Source organism: Myotis brandtii, unplaced genomic scaffold (assembly GCF_000412655.1).
Source record: "Myotis brandtii unplaced genomic scaffold, ASM41265v1 scaffold387, whole genome shotgun sequence".
In the NCBI taxonomy this organism is placed as follows: Eukaryota; Metazoa; Chordata; class Mammalia; order Chiroptera; family Vespertilionidae; genus Myotis; species Myotis brandtii.
Genome location: NW_005364855.1, coordinates 111,254 through 132,161, shown reverse-complemented (window position 1 = coordinate 132,161; position 20,908 = coordinate 111,254). Strand labels below are relative to the sequence as shown.

The 20,908-nt window shown below is 39.9% G+C and overlaps 1 protein-coding gene across 1 annotated transcript in view; it reads left to right on the top strand.

The window, feature by feature from the left end:
- KLF12 (Kruppel-like factor 12) overlaps positions 1-20,908 on the top strand; it is a 449,138-nt gene that overhangs the window by 369,137 nt on the left and 59,093 nt on the right. The window contains exon 7 of the mRNA XM_005872669.2: positions 15,476-15,538. Coding sequence (XP_005872731.1) covers positions 15,476-15,538 — 63 coding nt within the window. The remainder of the gene's footprint in view (positions 1-15,475; positions 15,539-20,908) is intronic.

Below are 20,908 nucleotides of genomic sequence, written 5' to 3'. Positions count from 1 at the left end.
TACGTATTTTTTATTATACCATATACTAGTATATGCAGACTCATATGTGTGTTATAAGCAATATTTGGATGTACACATTATATGATCATTTAAAGATCTCAGACTACTTCCGGAATACTTGTACACAATTCTCAATTGCAAACAGCATCCTTAGGTAAATATGAAATTATAAGTGGTAACTAAATTTTGCTATATATCCTACTGTAGTTAATCTCTACTTAACATGTTTTTTTTTTTTAAAATAGATTTACTTCTTTGTTCATAAAATAAACAGAGTAGGACTTTTTTAAGAGTGGGGCGTGAATGGTGAATGTCAAGACGTGAGTTTCAGTTCTGGTGTGTGATGTTGGACTAGGTATGCAACAGCTTCTCTAAGCTTGCTCTTCTCATTTACAAAGTGGGAATGATGATACCTATCTCAGAGAGTGTTGTGTGGATAAGTGAACTTAGTTTGTCTTGCTTGTTTGAACTTAGCCTTAGTAAAACTCTTAGCGCAGCATGAAGTTCAAAGTAAGCTCTCACTTTTAAGAAAATATTTATCCATTTGTGTCAGAGAACATTCTCCTGCTCGCGTGGTTCCTCTGGGATTTGTTACTCAGTTTTCCTTTCTCAAGAATTTTAGGTCTTCTTTCAGTTGCATGTTCCATCTAACATACAGCATTAGAGCTTCCCTTTTCTTGAGAGAAAAAAAGAAAAACCAAATGATTTTCTCTGGAATTCCAGCTATTTCTCTTTCATGGAAAAAATTCTCAAGTAGATGTTGTTCCCCACCATTCTTTATCTCCACTCTGAAGCATTCACATTCTAAAGATTTTATGTAGCTTTTCCAACAATCTGTTCTGATGGTGGTCGCTAATGGACCCATATAATTGTTCTTTCTCTCTGTCTTCTCTTTTAAAAAATTTGACAGAGTAACTGTATTTACTTCTGATATTATTTTTTTTTCTACTAGTTTTCCTCTTCTCTTGCTGACTTTTCCTTTCACATCCTTGATTCTTTTCCTCTGCCCCCATTGTAAGGTATGTCAGAGCCAGCACCCTTGCAACTCCTGTCTTTGCAGGTTTTTCTTTAGAAATGTCACCTGCTTTTTCAGCAGCAGCTTTCTCCTCTATGTTTATGAAACTCAGATCCATTCCTATAAGTCTACCTTCCTTCCTGAATTGCAGCTGCTCGTTCCCAGCTGCCTAAAATTAAACCACGTTTCCCACCATTCCCCTGGTCTCAAAACTTCAGTATTCCCTTTACCTTTCTCTGTCCAGTGTCGATCCTTCTTGTTATCTCATCTGTTCTTTTCTCTCCCTTCCCTTGAGACCTCTTCAGTTTAGACTTTGTCCCTTTGCATCTGAAGCATTGTAGTGTCATCAGGATTATCTTTTCCAGGCATTCTGCACACCACTTGCGGATGAATTCTTATGTGAGAACATTACTCCCCTGCAATGAATTCTTCCAGCAGCTTTGCACTTTCTTGAGAGAAAAATCCCAAAACATGGATCACCTGTCATCAAAGGCATTCCACTCTCAGGGCTGCACCGCCTTTTGTGACCTCCTTCAGCCCAGGCTGCACATGCTCTACTCATCTTTCCCACATCTTCCTGTTTGCTCATAATTTTGTCCTCACCTGCACACCTGCACATCTGGCTGTTTCTCCCTGTGTCCCACGAGACCCAAGCCAAACCTCATACATTACCTTGAAGTGATTTTTGTCTCCTCTGACCTCTTGGAGTAATGAGTGTTTCCATTTTTCCATTACTTATTGTCTTGTGACAACTCTCCTATTTAGAGAACTGAGATTCTTAACCTTGTATTGTTATTATACAACCTTAGTATTACCTATATTAGATGTGCCTGGAACAGAGTAGCACTTAATATATTTTAATCAATTGTTTTTAGTTATCTTTTTTTCAATCACACTAATGGTCTGGAGTTTAATAAGCAACCAGAATACCAGTGTAGTTTTCAGTATTAAATTCAAAAATAAGCAAAATATCGAAACCAGCTGGATTTGCCTGTTTTATTAGTGTAATAAGCAATGCGTGTTTCCGCAGGATAAGCTCTGTAACCTCTTGGGCCACTGCTACAGAAGCAGAGGAAAGGGCAGACTGGTGGCTGACAGTGGTGCAGAGAAGGGAATGGTGAATGTGAACACAGCTAGTGTAAGCGATGTTGATCAATGGTGGAGGGGACATTTTGGAAGTGCTATATGGCAGGTGCATTGCTGTTCGTCCAATCTGTTGGTAAACTGGCGTGTGATACTTCATATACTTCTTGCTGATCTCCACAAACACCTTTAGTTCTATGGATGCTGATGGATGTGTTTGGCAGCTCTTGGTCACAGGTGCCAATTTCTGAAGTAAAGTGTCTCTGCATAAGCTAGTAGGTCAGTTCCTGGCTCCTTTGCCTTAAAGTCCTCCAAGCTTCTTGGCCTTGGCAATGAGAGGACGGCCTCTGCGGCCTACTGATCAGATTGTCTGGAATTCAGTACTGAATCCATCTCTGAGATGACTTCCCTTTGATTTAAACATTGTCCGCCAAGAGACAAATCAGGGTTCTCACACACACACACACACACACACACACACACACACACACACACAAATTCATTTCTTTTAAACACATTATTTAAAACTAGAGGCCTGATGCACAAAATTTGTGTGGGGGGGCGGTGGGGGTGGCCTGCGCCCTCTCGCAATCCGGGACCCCTCGCTCCTAACTGCTGCCTGCTTGCTCCTAACCTCCCACCTGCTCACTCCTTACCGCCTCCCTGCTTGCTCCTTACCACCCGCCTGCTCGCTTCTTACTGCCTGAACTGCTCGCTCCTTACCACTTGGCTCGCACTGCTGCGGAGACGAGAGAGGCTCACCAGCCGTGAGCCCAGCTTCTTTTTTTTTTTTTTTTATGTTTTATTGATTTTATTTATTTATTTATTTATTTTTTTGCTTAAAGCATTACAAAGGGTATTACATATGTGTCCTTTTTTTTCCCCGCCCTTGGCATTTCCCCAGCTTCCCCTACCCCCCAGTGTCTTATGTCCATTGGTTATGCTCATATGCATGCATACAAGTCCTTCGGTTGATCTCTTACCCCCCTCCCTCCTGCCCCCCAACCCTCCCCGGCCTTCCCGCTGCAGTTTGACAATCTGTGTGAGGCAGCTCTGCCTCTGTATCTATTATTGTTCAAAAGATTATAATGGTCTCTATTATCCATGAATGAGTGAGATCATGTGGTATTTTTCCTTCATTGACTGGCTTATGACTGAGCGGCGCTCCCATTGTGGGAGCGCACTGACCACCACTGCATTGAGCGTCTGCCCCCTGGTGGTCAGTGTGCATCATAGTGACCACTCATTCCTGTCATTCCATTGTAACAGTCACTTAGGCTTTAATATATATACTACAGGCCCGCTGCACAAATTCATGCACCAGTGGGGGCCCTCAGCCTGGCCTGTGGGATCAGGCCAAAACTGGCTCTCTGACATCCTCCAAGGGGTCCCTGATTGCGAGAGGGTGCACGCCAGGCTGAGGGACCCCACTGGTGCACGATCGGGGCCGGGGAGGGACGCAGGAGGTTGGCCAGCCGGGAAGAGACCGCGGGAGGGCCCCAGGGCATGTCTGGCCTGTCTCACTCAGTCCCGATTGACCAGACCCCAGCAGCAAACTAACTTACTGGTCGAAGTGCCTGCCTCCTGGTGGTCAGTGCAAGTCATAGTGACTGGTCACCTGTTGACTTTATTCCCCCTGGTGGTCAGTGCAGGTCATAGCAAGTGGTTGAGCTGCCTTAGTATATCATTAGCATATTATGCTTTGACTGGCTGAATGGACAACAGGACACTTAGCATATTAGGCTTTTATTATATAGGATAGATCATTAAAGATAATGTTTACATATAAATACCAGGTTGGGGTTTTTCTAGCATTTGAAATTTTATTGTAAGTGAAATGCAAGCTACATTTTCTCCTTAAATATGGCTTATCATCTTGAAGTCTAGTTTTGCCATTTTCATTAGACCGTGAACCAAACAGTGAAAAATTTTGTCCTACTCTAAAGAAAAATGGTACAGCTTAGTGAGCTAAAACACCTTGAGAGAATACTATATTCTAATAGATCCATTTTCCGATGACAAAATGACCATATTACATATTTGAACGTTGCCTCTTTTTTTAGCCTAAATGAGGCATCTCAAAATGAATGCAGCCAGAGGCAATAAAAGCATTTAAAGTAATTTTTCAACAACTTACATTATTTCTCAACAGAGCACACCAAATAAAAGGCATTACCAATGTGACTAATAGAATAACTACCAATCAGAATGTCTGTCAGTTCATGAAATTCCTCCAACTCAGTCCACACTAATGACTAAATCATAGTACTTCAGTTCATGTAATAAAGGACAGGGACCTTAATGTACCATACACCAAACACTGCAAAATAATCTGTCAGACTTATAAACATGCAAAATGAAGTGGAAAATTGAAGCAATTATGAGGGTATCTCAGATGAATGCAGGAATTAAGGTTCTATATTACCTGAATAAATGTTAGGTCCCACAATATAAGTTGTTGCTCTGTAGACATGAGCATTATTAACCTTTTAAAATATCTTCATCTTTTATTTTATTTTACTTACTTCTTTCTACTACTTTTCAACATACTTGTTATTAATAAGTCTGTACCTAGTGCATTAAAAAATCATGTTGGTGAAAGTAGTATAATTGATGAGTTTATTTACCTTAAAAATGAGTGAGTGAGAGAGCATGTACACACATACAGATGTACTCTATATTTATAAACATCTATAGAATAGAAAATATGTCACTAAATAAAACAGGAAAAAGTCATTTTTAGAAAATCTATATTGCTTATATTCTTACCCCAGCAAAAGAATAGCACTTTAAAAATGTTTTATTTTAAACTAATTTTAGGATTTAAAAGTTGCAGAAATACCATACTAAAATTATTCAAACTAAGAAATTGTCATTGGTTGAACACTATTAACTAAATAAACTACAGACCTCATTTGCATTTCACCAGTCTCTCCATAATGCCTACTAATTTCCCACAGGTTTCTCCAAAGGTACGGAAGTGATAGACATGTCTGCTTTGGCACCCTGGCCTCAGATGGGTCCTTTGTGCAGACGGTGCAGGGTGTAGGCTGATGTGGGTCCAATGCTTTTCTTGGACAACACCTGGGCCACATCACTTTTTCTCACTTTCTCTTACACTTTGTACTTTATCTTTAGTATATATTAAATATATGAATATATGTATTACATTGTTATATTTACTTATCTGTTTTTCCAGATTATTATATAATGAGTTCTCATCATCTCCTTTTACTTGTAGAGCAGTAAGTTATGTGTACCTACTTTGTACCAGATGTAGGGTCCAATACTGGGCAAGTCGTGGAGAGTTAAAGAGGAATAGTTCCTGCTTTTCACTGAATTATCGTGTCTCTATATAACTGCAGACCTGGTAAGTTCTATGCAGGACAATGAAGAGAATAGTGAGAGTCTATAATATACAGACGTAATCCTTTTTGGTGAGTCATGTCTAGTGAGGTGATATGTGAGCTGAGAGCCGGGTGTGAGTAAGTTAACTGGATGCAGGGACAGAGGGCCTGTTGCGGGGTCTACATAAAAGGAATAACTCATGCAAAGGCACTGAGCTGAGAGAAACTGAAAGGAGATCGGGGATCACAGAAAGCAGGGGAGAGGAAAGGGGACATTTTTGGAAAATGAAGCTTAAGGTGAGCAGGGGCCAGATCATAGGCATTTAGTTCATGTTGAGATGTAGGTCTATTTCAAGAGCTGTGAAAAGCCGCTAAGGGATAATGGAGCAAGAAGAACAGATTTGCCTTTTAAAAAGAACACCATGGCTCTAGTGCAGCAAATGGATTGGGGGAGAAGGTTTGGGGTTAGTGCTGATAAGAGAGGAGTGGGTTAAGATAGGTTAGTGACTGTGCAAATGAAAAGTGGAAAGAATGAAGACAGTGTAGGGGACAGGACAGAAATGGGTTGGATATGGGGAGAGAAGGTCAGTTAAGGATGCCTCCTGGGTTTCTGGGCTGTTTACAGAACTGATATCGGTGCCATTTGCTGCCCAGGGCAGCACTGAAAGAAAAACAGTGGGGCTTTTCTGACATCAGGGTAGAGAAGATCCTGTCTCACCTCTCTTGATATTGATCTGACCTAAATTCAGTCATGAGGCTCCAACGTCTCGTCAGTAATTGGGGATATCTGGCTTTCCCTGCTTGAGTAGGAAGAGGGTTTTAAAGTTATCCAAGAAGATGTAGTGTTTCCTGGTGTCCTACCCTTGCTCTACAGGTATTCTCACGTAAGTCCTGCCTCTATGAAAATCGGGGCTTATCTGCCATTTATATGATAAAGATGCTCACATCTCTAGCTCTCTTCCTCAAGTTCTCTGCTGAACCCCAGGTCTGTATATGCGCCTGACAGAAACTCATTGTATTCTCTTTAATCCCAAACATGATCTTTATTCCTTATATTGGCTCTTCTGACCACCATCTCAGAAACCCAGGTGTTATCCATAATCTGTTCTCTTAATTCTGCCTTGCCTCCCCACATTTTGAATATATTTCCACCAAATCTCAGGGGTAACAGCTAACTTCGTATATGTTCATCTTCCTTTTTCTCCTCCCACAACCCTCTGTCATTCCCACTACTTCCATGATTACATAATCTCCGGCCCCTCCAGGCCTGCCAGATCCTTTACTGTAGTCACCCACAACAATTTGTAGTTTTGCTATTGGACATATCTACCCTCAGTGTTTCTCTAAATTGTCCTAGATAAGCTTCCAGGTCCACTGCAAAGCTTAATTAAGATGTCCCTTTTGTCTACTCTTATGGTCATTTATCACACTGCACCATGATGGTCAATTGTTTGTCTAAACACATGTCATGCTGTAGGCCTCCTGAAGTCAGGAACCACGTTTTAATAGATGTAATGCCCCTTCCCCTGACACAGTTCGCAGTACTTGTGAGCCTGGAACAGTGCCTGGCACAATAGATGTTCTATTAGTATTTAAATTAATGAATAAATAATAGTTAGTAATAGCATTGGTTAAATTAAAGATATAAGTGATGTATATATGTTTCTGAGCAACAGAGGATTGATATTATTTGACAGCTGACTGCCCCAATTACTAACTCCATATTTAGACATTTATTGACTGATCTGTATTCTAACTGTGAATGAACATCCTAGCTCATCTCCCCCTAAAGTTTCTAAGAAACTTCCCCTCACACCACAATGCACTCTCCCATATAGAGGACTAATGTAGCTCCTCTTCTTGAAGTTATCTTCCTAGCATCATTCACTCCTGATTCTGAAAGTTTCACTTATCCTTCACATCCCAACCTAAAGGTCTCTTCCTCGGACCTTTTCTGTTATTTCACAGTTTGAATTAATTCTAACCCCTTCTTCACTCCAATAAAACTTGAAATCTCCTTTCATTTCTCTACCCCATTCTATGATTGTCGCTACCTGTTTATCTCAACTAGACTCTAAGCATCTGGAGGACAGAGATCCTGTCTTACTCCACAATGCAAGACTTCATTGAAAGTAGCTGTTGAGTAAAGTTTGTTGGATTTAATTAACGTTGATCAATTATTCTGGGAATGTTTAGTAAATAATTCTGTGGCATAGCTCAGATTTCTAAATCTAAAACTTTTTATTTTCTACATCTCATGGCTTATCAAATGTCTATTACTTGCTTATTGTGCTAAGTTCTGAGGATGGCATCGTGACTGGGACAGGTGTGGCCATTGTCAACCACCTGGAAGTTCCAGTCTAGTAGGAAAATAGGGCTAAGTATCCAACAGGTACTTACTGAGTGTGCACTGCACTGCATAGCAAGTAACGAAGAGATGATGGTGAGCAAAACGAGTAAAGTTCCCTTGTCCCTTGGAGCATATTGTCAAGTTGAAAAGACAGGTGAGATAAACTTACAAACAAGTGTAATCTTCCACTAACATGTGCTAAGTACCCTATGCTGTGAGAACTTGGAGTGAGTTGACCTAGACCTGGAGGTTCTGGATGGCTTCTTAGAGTTAAGCATCAGCTAACCAGGTGACAAAGGAGGGAGGGTACCCTTCAGTGTCACTACCACACACAGAGCAAGAGGGGTGTTGGGAGAAGAGGCTGGGATTAATTCATATGCTTGTGCAAACCAAATGTCCTCCTTTTAGAATTCCTCATTCTTTTGGTGCATAGCTGAAATACATGTTGTTCCCTTCAAAATACTATATTTTTAACAAAACTTATATATACTGTTAGAGTAGACAGGAAAAAATCATCCCATTAATTCTATATGATGTTCCAGTTCAGCCCACTCTTCCGAAAATAACATCAATGGCTTTGCATGTGAGAAAGAGGCAAATATAGTGGGGAGGAGGGGTTTTTGAAAAAATATATGGCATTCCTAATGGCCATCTAATCAGTGGCTTGGTAGAAGCAGAGAATAAAAAGGGACCACATAATGTAAACACTGGTCATGCTTATTTGTATTGGGTCAAGTGTAGTGTATATATGTATATATTATAATAAAAATATCCAGGTTCACCTGAATAACCATGAGAACTTGTATTCAGCACAACTATGTATGAAAAAGAAACAATACCAACAATTACTTTAAAATTACCTTTCATGTGATTCTGCATAGGTAAATGCTGGTATTTAAAAATAATTGTGGAATTATTTCTAGATTAATATTTTACAAATGTAGTAAACTGAGTTCTTACAGTGTGTATTATATACAATAATTGGAAAAATTTATGGATGAAAGTATGGGCTAAGAAAAACAGAAAAAAATGAACTTTAGAAAATATTTGTACATAATGATTTCTCATGATCTTGATAATGAAAATTTCTAATCTTATTAAATAAGTAATTTACTACGATAAATATTTTATTGGTGTGTGAAATAATAATTTATTCTGATTTTCCTCAGTATTAAGCAGTCTATTTAATATATGGAGTGTAAGAGCATGAAAGGACTCAAATATTATTCTGAGGTTGAAGTTGGGTGAAGGATGCCACCAATTTTTGAAACGGAGAAGATATAGAAAGGAGTGTATATATTCCACATCTTTAACTCATTTATTTTTAAAATATATTTTTTTAAATTGATTTCAGAGAGGAAGGGAGAGGGAGAGAGAGATAGAAACATCAATGATGAGAGAGAATCATTGATCGGCTGCCTCCTGGGGATCAAGCCTATAACCTGGGCATGTGGCCTTGACTGGAATTGAACCTGAGACACTTCACTCTGCAGGCCAGTGCTCTATCCACTGAGCCAAACAACTAGGGTGAAAGGAAAGAACATCTTCAAGTTAGGATTGAAAAATCTGAATCTGGTATTCAGAGAAGATATAGGCATAATGATAGAGATAGAAATGTGAGGGTCATTATAATATGGATGGAATATAAGGCCTTTAGCTGAGGCCCTCATCAGGGTTATGAGGGTAACTGTATTGGAGACTCTTGTGAGTTAAAATTGGGAAGAGAAAGGTCATAGGAAAGAGAGCCTCAGGCCAGGCCTACATTTAGAATTCAAAAGAAAGAGAGGGAGCTTCAAGCAAAGGAGAGAAAAAAAAAAAAGAGGACAGAAGCCAGAGAATGTCACTGATGCTGATTAATGAAAGCTTTTTCAGGATTGAGTGATCAGTGACTGCTAAGAATTTGAGAAGATGAGGAGTGGGGGGTTAACCATTGAATTTGAAAACATGGAAGCCATTGATGGTGATGATAGGAATGATTTCATCACAGGGGTGTGAACACACACTGGATTGGATTCTAGAAAAAAAAGAAAGAGAGAGTAGATGTAGCTAGAATTAATTTTACCATATACACTTATATGTGTTGCACATTTTGTATTTAAATAGAAATATTAGTAACAAAGAATTTTCATAAACAGTTAAAGAGAGAACAGAGTGTATTACATATTACTATGAATGTATTTTTGTGAGTACCCACATGGTCTGCTATTTAGTACAGTGCCAACTTTAAGCCAAAAAACAACAACACTTTTACTTTGCATCATTTATACTATAGAATGTACAATTGGACTTAATTTACTTTATTGCATCCTCTAGGTTAGTGTGGAGGGAATATACTGGTGTGGGCATATAGGAAAGTTTATAGTTGTAAGTACATGAAACACAGAGTTTATTCTTATATTATTATTTATTAGCTAGAGGCCCAGTGCACAAAATTCATGCATGAGCGGGGGGGTGTCCCTCAGCCCAGCCTGCACCCTCTTCAATCTGGGACCCCTCAAGAGATGTCCGACTGCCTATTTAGGCCCAATCCCACCAGTACTGCTGGCTCCCAACCACTCGCCTGCCTGATTGCCCCTAACCGCTTCTGCCTGCCAGCCTGATCAATGCCTAACTGCTCCCCTGCCAGCCCAATTGCCCTAACTGCTCTCTCCTGCCGACCTGGTCCCCCCCAACTGCCCTCCCCTGCAGGCCTGGTTATCCCCAACTGCCCTCCCCTGCAAGCCTGGTTGCCCCTAACTGCTCTCTCCTGCTGGCCTGATCCCCCCCAGCTGTCCTCCCCTGCCAGCCCGGTCACCCCTAACTGCCCTCCCCTGCCAGCCTGGTTGCCCCCAACTGCCCTCCCCTGCCAGCCTGGTCCCCCACAACTGCCCTTCCTCCTCTGCAGGCCTGGTCCCCCCACTGCCCTCACCTGCAGGCCTGGTTCCCCTAACTGCCCTCCCCTTCAGGCCTGGTCCCTCCCAACTTCCCTCTCCTGCTGGCCATCTTGTGTCCACATGGGGGTGGCCATCTTATGTATTGGAGTGATGGTCAATTTGCATATTACCTATTTACTAGATAGGATTATTGTATTATTTTCTATATGAACAACCGTAAACCTACTTTTACCCACCCCTGTCTATGTGGTCTTAAGGGCTGGAAGGTAATTTGAAGCAGGACAAGTCAGCTATACCATATGTTCAAGTTCAGATTTTGCTGTTCACTAGCTGTGTGACCATGGCAAGTTATCTAACTCTTCTAAACCTATTTTCTCAAACTTAAAATGTGGGTAATAAGGATACGAGCATAAAATAAGATAATGTACCTAAAGTCCTAAGCATGGGGTCTAGCACATAGTAAGGTCTTAGTAAATGGAAGTGATTTTGTATCACTGTGATTATTTACTTGTTCTTGAATGGGACATAACTGAACACAGGTCTTCTAATAAACAATAGAAAAATGAGGTACTGTAGAGTAAGCCATATGTTAGAAATCACATTATTTGGTTCATGTTACTCTATATGTGCTCATTTCTCTTTGTTACCTCATCTTTAGGCAAGTCATAGAAGCACAGTAGTTAAGACTGCAGGCTCTATAGAGCACAATTGTTGTCTTAGTCACTTGGAATGAGCTGGATATTCAGTTTCCATGTTCCCATCCCTTCCAATATAATCAGCTCTGCTAGTGATAATAGCTAACTTCTTCCTGGGTACCAAGCACTATTCTAAACACTTTATAGCTATTAACTCATTTAAATCTCCCAGCCCTAGAAGGTGGTTATCATTGTTGCCTCCATTTGTACAGGTGAGAAAATTGAAGCACAGAGAGGTTAAGTAACTCGCCCTAGGATGACACTGTTGATCAAAGGTGGAGCTGGAATTCCATCCCAGGCAGCCTGGTTACACAGTGTGTACTCTACATTTCATCCTAATTTCGTTGGGAGGCTACAAGATTGAAATTAAATTGTCACATTTCAGTTGTCACTGCTTTTCAGTGATGGGGATAGTAAAAAGGTTGGATCGGTACCCTTCCCCAGCAGTTCCTCTGTGATCAGTAATTTGTGCTGGGTGTCCGGTTTTCACATCCTACTTTCAACCACCAGCCATTCTGTTGCTTCATGACAAATTTGAAAAACAGAGTGATCATATTCTCTTAACTCTAAATATTAGTCATTAAAATACAAAACTTAACAGTTAGGTCCTTTGGTGCGTATGCCCAAAGAAGGAAGAGTCATTTCTGTATTAAGATACCTAAGAAGTTCTCACATGCTTAGCAGGAAAGCTAAGCCCAGCACTGGGTAAATGCTGTCTGCCTCAGACACTGAGTAAGTGTGTATAAATAGAACAGTTGGTGTGCATGGCCTGAATGGTGCAGCTTCCCATTTTCTATGTAATGTAAATCACCAATGTGAGCATTTCCATCTGACATAAACTGTCAGTCGCAGAAGAGCACATTGTAGGATTCAGTACATGTTACACAACAACCAAGATTGCCCTTTTCTCCAGCATCGTGATTTTTTTTTTTCTTTCCATATCCAGCAGTTAGTACTGAGGCCTGAAACCCTTAGTTACAGAACAAAGTGGCTTAGCAGTAATCAAGCCTGTGTGAGGCTAAGGGAAGAATAATGAATGTTCCCTGCAAGCTTCCTGCCTAGATGCAGGTGCAGGAATCAGGGGGTCATGAATAATGCATGGCATGCAGATTAGGTGGTAGTTTCTCCTACTGGGGTTTTGACTTTGCTACCTGCCTGGCTGCTACATGTGGAAAGATGGTAGGCGATGGCAAAAGTGCCACAAAAAAAGACTTTAAAGACTGAGCTCACGAAAAACACTGCATAGCCTTTTGAAGAAATAAAAGTTGGGAGAGAGCTGAATGTAAACCTTTATGGTGTACTTTATTAGGTGAAATAAGCTCCAGGTTATCCATTTACTAATTTGGGGAAGGGGAAAAAGCTTTCTTGTTTTACCATTTTCATTGAAGAAATGCTATAATTTTGGGAATTCTTTGAAGACTGTTAAACTGTTATAGAAATTACCTGCTTATAGTATTTGATATATGGATAGGTCAGTGAAGTGTTACTGCAAGATACAAATAACTAGAGAATATTATAATTAAAGGTCAAACAGACCTGTTTTTCTCTGCTGATATATGCAATGAGAACCATCAATAAGAGAATATATTTACTAATAAATTTCAACAGGTGGAATGATCATGATGAATAGAAATCCCAGGGTTAAGGAGGAAGCAATAAAAGAGATAAACTTTTAAAGGCTAGAGAGTGAATTAAATAACTGTATTTGGGCTATTACTTTTTAAAGCTTTATCTGGGCAGCATAACTCTGACACCCCAGTGGGGATGCAGGGGAGGTTCAAGAGGATTTCTGGTGTTTCCCCTTAGGACAGGGCCTTTAACTGGGGAGACATTTTTTTGGCTCACAGTTCCATTTTGATGATTGTATTTCAAGCAGACAAACTGAAAGAAATAAAAAAGAAGAAAAAAGAGAGTTTTGCTACCTTTCGAATACTTCCTACACGTTTCTACGGCATGTTTTTCCTCTCTCCTCAATTTGGGATGCTGGACTATGAACAGGCTTTCATTTCTAGCCCAGTCTGCCATTTCCGCTAGGCCCCAGTTTGGCCCAGCGCCAAGACCAACAGGTGATCCTTGTAGCTGCAAAACAGCAGGAAGTGGGCCTTGCTTGAATGAGACAGTTCACCAGAGGGGCTGTCTGGCCTCCCTCCATCTTTCTGCATAATTAACATCCCCTCCCCCATGCGGAGCAGAAAATCTGTGCCGAGCCGCTCAGCTGCAGCAGCCATTGAGAAGTGCTGTGAGGGAAAGAATGTTAATAAGGGAAGTTGGAAGAAATAAGCCTTCCGGGTGCAAAGTGCAGTCTGGCTCTGGCTGTACTGAAAGACTGCAAGTTGGCCCTTCTGAGTGGCTAGACCTGTGTTATCTATTTTGAAATGATTTCCACTTGCTAAACACTCATGGAAAACCGGGGTTCTGAGGAACCTTGGAACTTTCGGTTCTAACCGGACTTTGACAGGAGTTTAAAATCCCTGTGTTTTTTTCTGTCTTGTAAATAAGGGTAATGTCTGAAATGGACACAGACAACAGGGGGGTGGGGGGAGGCAATGGAGGGATAAGGACACATATGTAATACCTTAATCAATAAAGAAAAAAAATTGAATAAGAAATAAATAAAAATCTTTTTTACAAAAAGAGTAATGTCTGAGACATAAAGAGTCAAGCTAAGACAAGCTAAAACACTGCCTAGACCTCACAAATCCTAGTAACATTACAACGAAGCAGGAAGTTGGCCAGGAGGAAGCAGGAAGTAGGGCATGTGGTATTGCCAGTGAGGGACCCACAGAGAGGGGGAGTTTCAGCAGCTGGCTTGTGATTGGAAGGTGTCAGCAGGTCACGGACATTTAAACTGTTTCCAGTGGATGACTCCAGCCCTGGAAGCTTGTACAACAGTCTAGTCTTCACTTCTTTATTATTTAGCTAAAGTTTTTAATTGACTTTGCATTCCTCAAAGCCCAAAGCTGTAGAGCATCACATCTAGAAGGTCTTTTTTCCTAGAAATTAACTATTGGCCCCTCTTTCCTCCCCCAGATTCTGTTCCTGGACATTTGTATGAAATTATTGTAGGGGAGGAAAAAAGTTTTCCCTGTATCCGCTCAGGTTCAGTGGGGGTGGAGGCTGAAAATTAAATTGACAAAAGACAAATTAGCAAGAGGGGGAAAAGCCCAGCAGTTTATATGTCTAACATGCAAACATGTAAAAGTACTGAGTGATAAGTAACTCAAAACGTGATTAGAATTTGGAGCTTATACTGTACACCATTTTAACAAAGGCTGATAAATTGTGGAGAAAGAACTAGTCAAAAGAAAAGGGGTCTGGGCTTCAATGAGGGATAAATTGTAAGAAGGTGACTAGGAAATATATAGGAAAAATAATGGTAAATAAAGGTTTTTTTAGGCAGACTCATTTCAGTACCCTCCCTGGTGATAAGAGTTATACCATGTACTACTCTTCCCGGGATGGGAGAGAGGGACACCTTTACAAGTGCAAATTTTCTTTCCAAAAGATAAGTTTATGTCCTGCTATTAGGCCTGTAAAAGAAGAGAGAGAGAGCTCCTCCCATGTCTGCTGTTTCTCAGTTACTTTTAGCTGAAAATAATCCTTATGCCAAAGTAGCATATTTTGGGGTGGCATATCCTGATCCCCTTATTATCTTGCTTTTTCAAGTCTAGAAGTTAACTGAGAAAGTGTGCACTTAGACTGTCTCTAATGTCCCTCCCTCCCCGCATGTGGGAATAGTTAGCAGAAAGGGCCCATTTAGGGCAGGTACTCCTAAACCTCACAAGGCATAGGTAGCTGGTAACTCTTTGTTGGACTGAATGAATGAAATCAGTTGATTAAAACTGCTGGTCCTCTTTTGGGGGTCTTCACAGTGAACATATGAGAAACTCCTGTCATGGTATAGGTGGTACAGAAGGGAAAAGAGAGACCCTTCAGGTTTGCAGGCATAGGAACTTACCTGCATCCATTTACTAAGAGGTGATCAGGTTCTTGGGGATTTGATAGTAAAGCAAGTCTAAAAGATTATTTATAAACCAGATTCCTTTTCATTTGTTCATTTGTAATTGGGAATATGCTTTTTCAATGACTAGATTACTCTCATCTACCTACAGGGTACATCCGTCCCCAGTATCAAGGGTCAGGGGAAGTCGGATGAATAACCAGAAGTTTGCTTGGTGAGTACACAGTCTAAATTATGAGAATGTTTCAGTTTTATGGGAAATTTTAATAGATCTGTGTTATAACAAAATAGAATTATTTCTGTTCCTCTGTAGAGCAGCAATTTTCAACAGGTGTGCCTCAAGAATTTTTAAAACGTGTAATACCTGACTATTTAGTCAGGGACACTGACCTCTTTTCTCTTAGATGGTGAAATAAAAAATGACAATGGCCAAAACAACAGTGGCCATCTGGGGTGAATGAATCAAGATTATACCTACTTTTTTTTTTTTTTTTTGGTCAGATCAGCAAAAAATACAATATATTTTTGGCGTGCTGCAGAATTTTAGTAATTAGTTTATGTGTGCCATGAAATGAAAAAGTTTGAAAGTCCATCTACAGAGAATGTGTTTCTACTAACTGAATTTCGTTGTCTCCCTTTCCTTTGAAAAATTCCTTTCCAGCCAAAACTCTTTACTCACTAAAAACTGAATGTAATATTTTTTTCCATAACAGATATATTTCCCAGGATTGTCAACTGTTACATTTTTAAAAAATGTTTCTCCTTTTTGGAAAATACTATAAGCTTTTCCAGTGGGATTTAGGCAATAATTTAGATTTTTCTCAGGCACCAACTTCTACTTCATAGTAAAGTAATCTATATATATAAAAGCCTAAGCGACCATTATGATCAGACAACCAGACGACTGGCTGGTAGCTATGACATGCACTGACCACCAGAGGGCAGATGCTCAATGCAGGAGCTGCCCCTGGTGGTCAGTGCACTCCCACAGCCAACCTCCTCGGGGTCCCTTCTCCTGGCTGACCTGCCCCCATTGGCCCTGACCGGCCCCGATCACCGGCCAGGCTGTGGGACCCCATCGTGCACGAATTTGTGCACTAGGCCTCTAGTCTATTATATTAATTTCGCTGATTATTATTTAGATGTGTGTGTTTTTCTGACCGGGCTTTAAATATCCAAGGATTTTATTTTTAAATTTGGGGAATACAAGTATCTTCTTTCACTCACCAGCTTTTGAACAGAAATATAGATGGAAATTATCAGAAATGGCCTGAAAAGTTAGTTCAACCACAAATCATTGATTGATCCTATAAAGAAGCGATTTAATATGTTTTATAAATGTTTTATGTGAAACAAAAAATTAATTAATTAATGTAGGTTTAAAATCCATTATGTTCACATTAACTACTCCATTGCACAAAATTACTCTTTCTAAACGTAATGTATCTTCATAAAAGAAGGAAGGAAAGAAGGATTGATTGAACTTGAACTGTGTACTGTTTACTTCAGGAGTGAGTGGAAATGCACAGGTATCCATTTTTACTTCACTGAATTGTGCTTAGGATGAGATTTTGATTAAAAATCATGGCTTTTTTTTTTAAGTATGGGAAATGATTACTGAAGCTTGAGCTTCCAAATTAATTTTATTCCTAAATCAGGATTATTTTTAGACACATAATAATGATTCTTTGAATTTGAATGGTGTCTAATCAGCTCACCTCCCTTCCCCCATTAAATCAAATTAACCCTCACAATAGCTTGGTGATGTTGTTAAATATTATGCTTTTCTTTTTTCACAGAGAGGGAAATGGAACACAGATGATGCAGCTATTTGCTTACACACTGTCTAAAAGCTGGGGCCTCCTACATGCTTTCTCACAGTCACTAAAGCATATTGTCCCCTGTCCAACCTAGGAAGCTGAGGGGAAAATAGCGCTGATGGCCATTACATAAAAGAACAGGGAGAAACCAGGGCTTTTCCTGACTGCACGGAATTGATATTCCTTCTCCGCACACAGCATATTGCACTAAAGAAACTTTATTACATGTAGAGACTATGAGATGCTCAAGTGAGCAACGTAAGTTAATGGATAGAGTACAACAATGTCAGTTATGAGATCCATTTTCTACAACTTATTTTACTAATTGTGGAACATTGAGTGAATAACAAATATTCTTTCCTTCACTTTTTCTTCCCGGAGGATTAGAGTAATGATAACTCATTCCTACATAACTTATAGCACATTATTCAGTTAGTAAGTTCAAACCACTTTTATCACCTGAGAAGTAAGCCATGAAAATAAGAAAAGATTTTTACTATTAGCCTTGATAAAATTAAAATTCAACTTTTATTTATTCAGCAGTTTTATTTACTGTCCCTGGCTGTGTGCAAGGCACTAGATTAGCAAGATAAATAAAACATGGTTTCTGTTCTCAAGGGGCTCACTGTCTTGTAGGGTGTGTGTGTGTGTGTGTGTGTGTGTGTGTCATCACACATGTAATATACAATATTATGCGATGTCATATAAACAACACACATAAAAATTCTCTAAGGAGATATATTCATAGTATAATGTGCAGAGGGAAATATTATCAACTCTATTTAATACTAATTTGAGAGTAGGTCATGAGAAAGGAGAAAGTATAGAAGAAGGAAGGAGACTATGAGAAAATCCATCCTGGAGAAGGTTTTTGAGTAAAGACCCAGAATTAGTAGGAAAAGCAGAGGGTTGAGGTAGTGCCTTCTTTGTAAATTGAAAAACGTTTACAAGGACCTGGAGACATTTCTGAATGAACTATAGTAGGAGCATTTGGCCATGTGCTTCATTTGGTCATGAGTTAGTTTGAATTCCTAGTGTATGTACTACCTTGAATGTTCCTTAAGTAAATACTGCGAAGCTGGTACATGGAAATAAATCACCCAGCTGGGACGAAGCCAGTGAATCACCCAGCATCTACCTCTGGTCAACTGATAATCACTCACTGTTTCTTTGTGAAATATTGGCTCTGGGAGTTCAGGAAGTTTAAATACTCATGCTCAGCAAGGGAGATGGAGGAAAAGCGACCCTTGCTCTCCCCCAAATACAAGTGTGGGGTAATTTATAGAGTTAGATGTGAAGTTCAACACCAGCTTGGCTCCGGATTGAGTGAGATCTGCAAACACTCTTATGTGAGTGACTTAGGTGATTTTTGTGAAGTGGAATTAGCAAATGCTTTATTCAGGTAAAAAAAATGGTGTTCATCAAACAAGAAATGAAACCCCAGGAAAAGATGAAAAGGCTGGAATTTGTAAGTTAAGAATAGAAAATGCATGACAATTGGTAGGTTGCAAATGTCAGTGGCTGTGGTTGAGCTATCGAACCAGTGTTTGTCATTGAGTAAAGATGGTTTAAAAGTTTAAGTGGTGTTTTTCTTTACAAAATGTTAATATGAGAGGCGGCATCCACTGGCCTTGTTCCTGTGGCAGCATTTCCTCTAGAGATGAAGAAATGTGTGGAAAAGGATTTCTGTTCAAGGCAAACAAACCTGCTGGGATGGAAAGAAAATGTAACAAATGTGTGTATCCAGGGAGAAGATGAAAGCACCCGCATTTAAGGGGTCCAAACAGATGTTAGGATGGAGCCAGGTTGCTGTAACTACCTGCTAACTCCCAGGGATTAAAGAATGGCAATAAGAACTTCTGTCAGGATATATTAGCACCCCAGCAAAGAACCCGGGATCATTGCACAACTACAGTCCCTTAAAGGCAGCAACCCAGGCCAGACATAAACTCTCCATCAGAATGGCTCTCCCCTTACAGCCAGCCCACAATAGTTATACTTCTTTATTTGAGGATTCATAAAGCCTTTGAAGTTTAGCATATGAATTTCCTTCTTTATTTCATGAGTCATATCTCTCCTCTTCCCTCCAACATTGGCCCTAAGAGTTGATCACACCTTCCTTTGTCCAATAACTGTATAAACTTTTTTAAAGATCATTTGCCACTCTCTCTTGCATGTGGTAATGCCAGGAAAATATTTTGCTCCATTTGAGGCAACTTGGGGGGAATAGGGCAAACATTGTTAGAGAGTTGGATATGCAGATAGTCTTTTGTTCTTTACAGATCTTTTTGTATAAGGCTATTATATTCTGATATAAAACCCACATAAAGTAGCTGTTTTCAAGTCATCTTTTAGCTGTTTTATCCCCGAAGATATAATAGAAACTTGGACCCCATGTTTGGTGGGAGCAAGACAGGGAGGGGCTTCGTAGAGAATATGGCTGAACTGAACATTGAAGTTAATTTAAGGCTCCAAAATTCTCTAGATCAGTGTATTCTGAAGACATCCATATTAGCATGTGCTTGTTTTTAGCCTTTTACCCTTTCTTCTCTCCCCTGCACTTCTAGAACCCTTCTACCCTGCTCCATTTGTAAAGTTTTAAAGGATGGGCATATATTATTTTTGATGATGGTGGTAATAGTAGCTGTGCTCTGCACTCGGAACATCCATCTAGAGCTATTATGTAACAGTGGTAGTGGGTGTTACATGATAGAGACTTTATGGGCAATGTACATGATGACATAGAAAATAAAGTATTGTTAATAGGAATTTTCATTAGTAAAATAGAAATAATTTTCTCTAACCAATTGGATGCTGCCATTATTAGTCTCATTTATGATTTATTTCTTACCCACGTGCCTGAAATGTTATGCAGCTGTATACACAGAGAGGCTCCAGTTTTGAATAGAGTATCAGTGCAGATGATGACACATTCTGGGTGTGAATCACGTTTCACGTTTGGATGTGATAAAGTTCTGTGTCACAAATCTTGGCGGAGGCCAGGAAGAGCCTTTGCACACTGACGTTTTATGGTGGGAGATGGAGTGCCACAGTGAACTTAAACATTTAATGCATACAGTTGCAAATGTTAGGCATGACTTCATAGACTCCTTCTGGAAGATATAACTAGTAGAAATCTTTGTCATAAAAAAAAAGAACAGTCATTCCTGTTTAAAGCGTCTCCTTAAAAGAGGAAAGCACTGAAGTCATTGATATTGGAAGAAACCTCCCAGAAAGCTGATGCAGAGCTAGCCCTTTAAGGAGAGACATGGCATTTCCAAATGTAGTCTTTATCAGTTTCCGAGCTGTAGAAGAGATGTCAGCATCATTGGGTTCAGTTCAACTCACTTTCCAACATGTAACATGTCAGCAGGGGGCATCAGCCCAGGCTTTGCACACTGGCCAGTCATCTTTCTGCTACTCAGCAGTTACCTACTGTTGGAGAAATGCAGACGATAAAATAAGACAAATACTTAATTCATTATGAGCTAAGCAGAAGGTTTTTGTCTGGAAAACTCCCATGATATTGATGTGACAGGGGCAGAAAAAGGAGAAGTAGGAGAGGCCTAATGAAGACATTGCTGCCCACTCCCATATGTGGCAGTTACTCCCTGCCAACATGTTTATCATCATGGTGTGGCTTCTTGCATGCTCATTATTTGTAGATAATATGGATTATGTTATCTTAATTACCAGAGCATTCCACTGCTTTGCTTTTTTACTTACAGGGCAAAAATTTTAATAATTTATATGGACTTTAATAT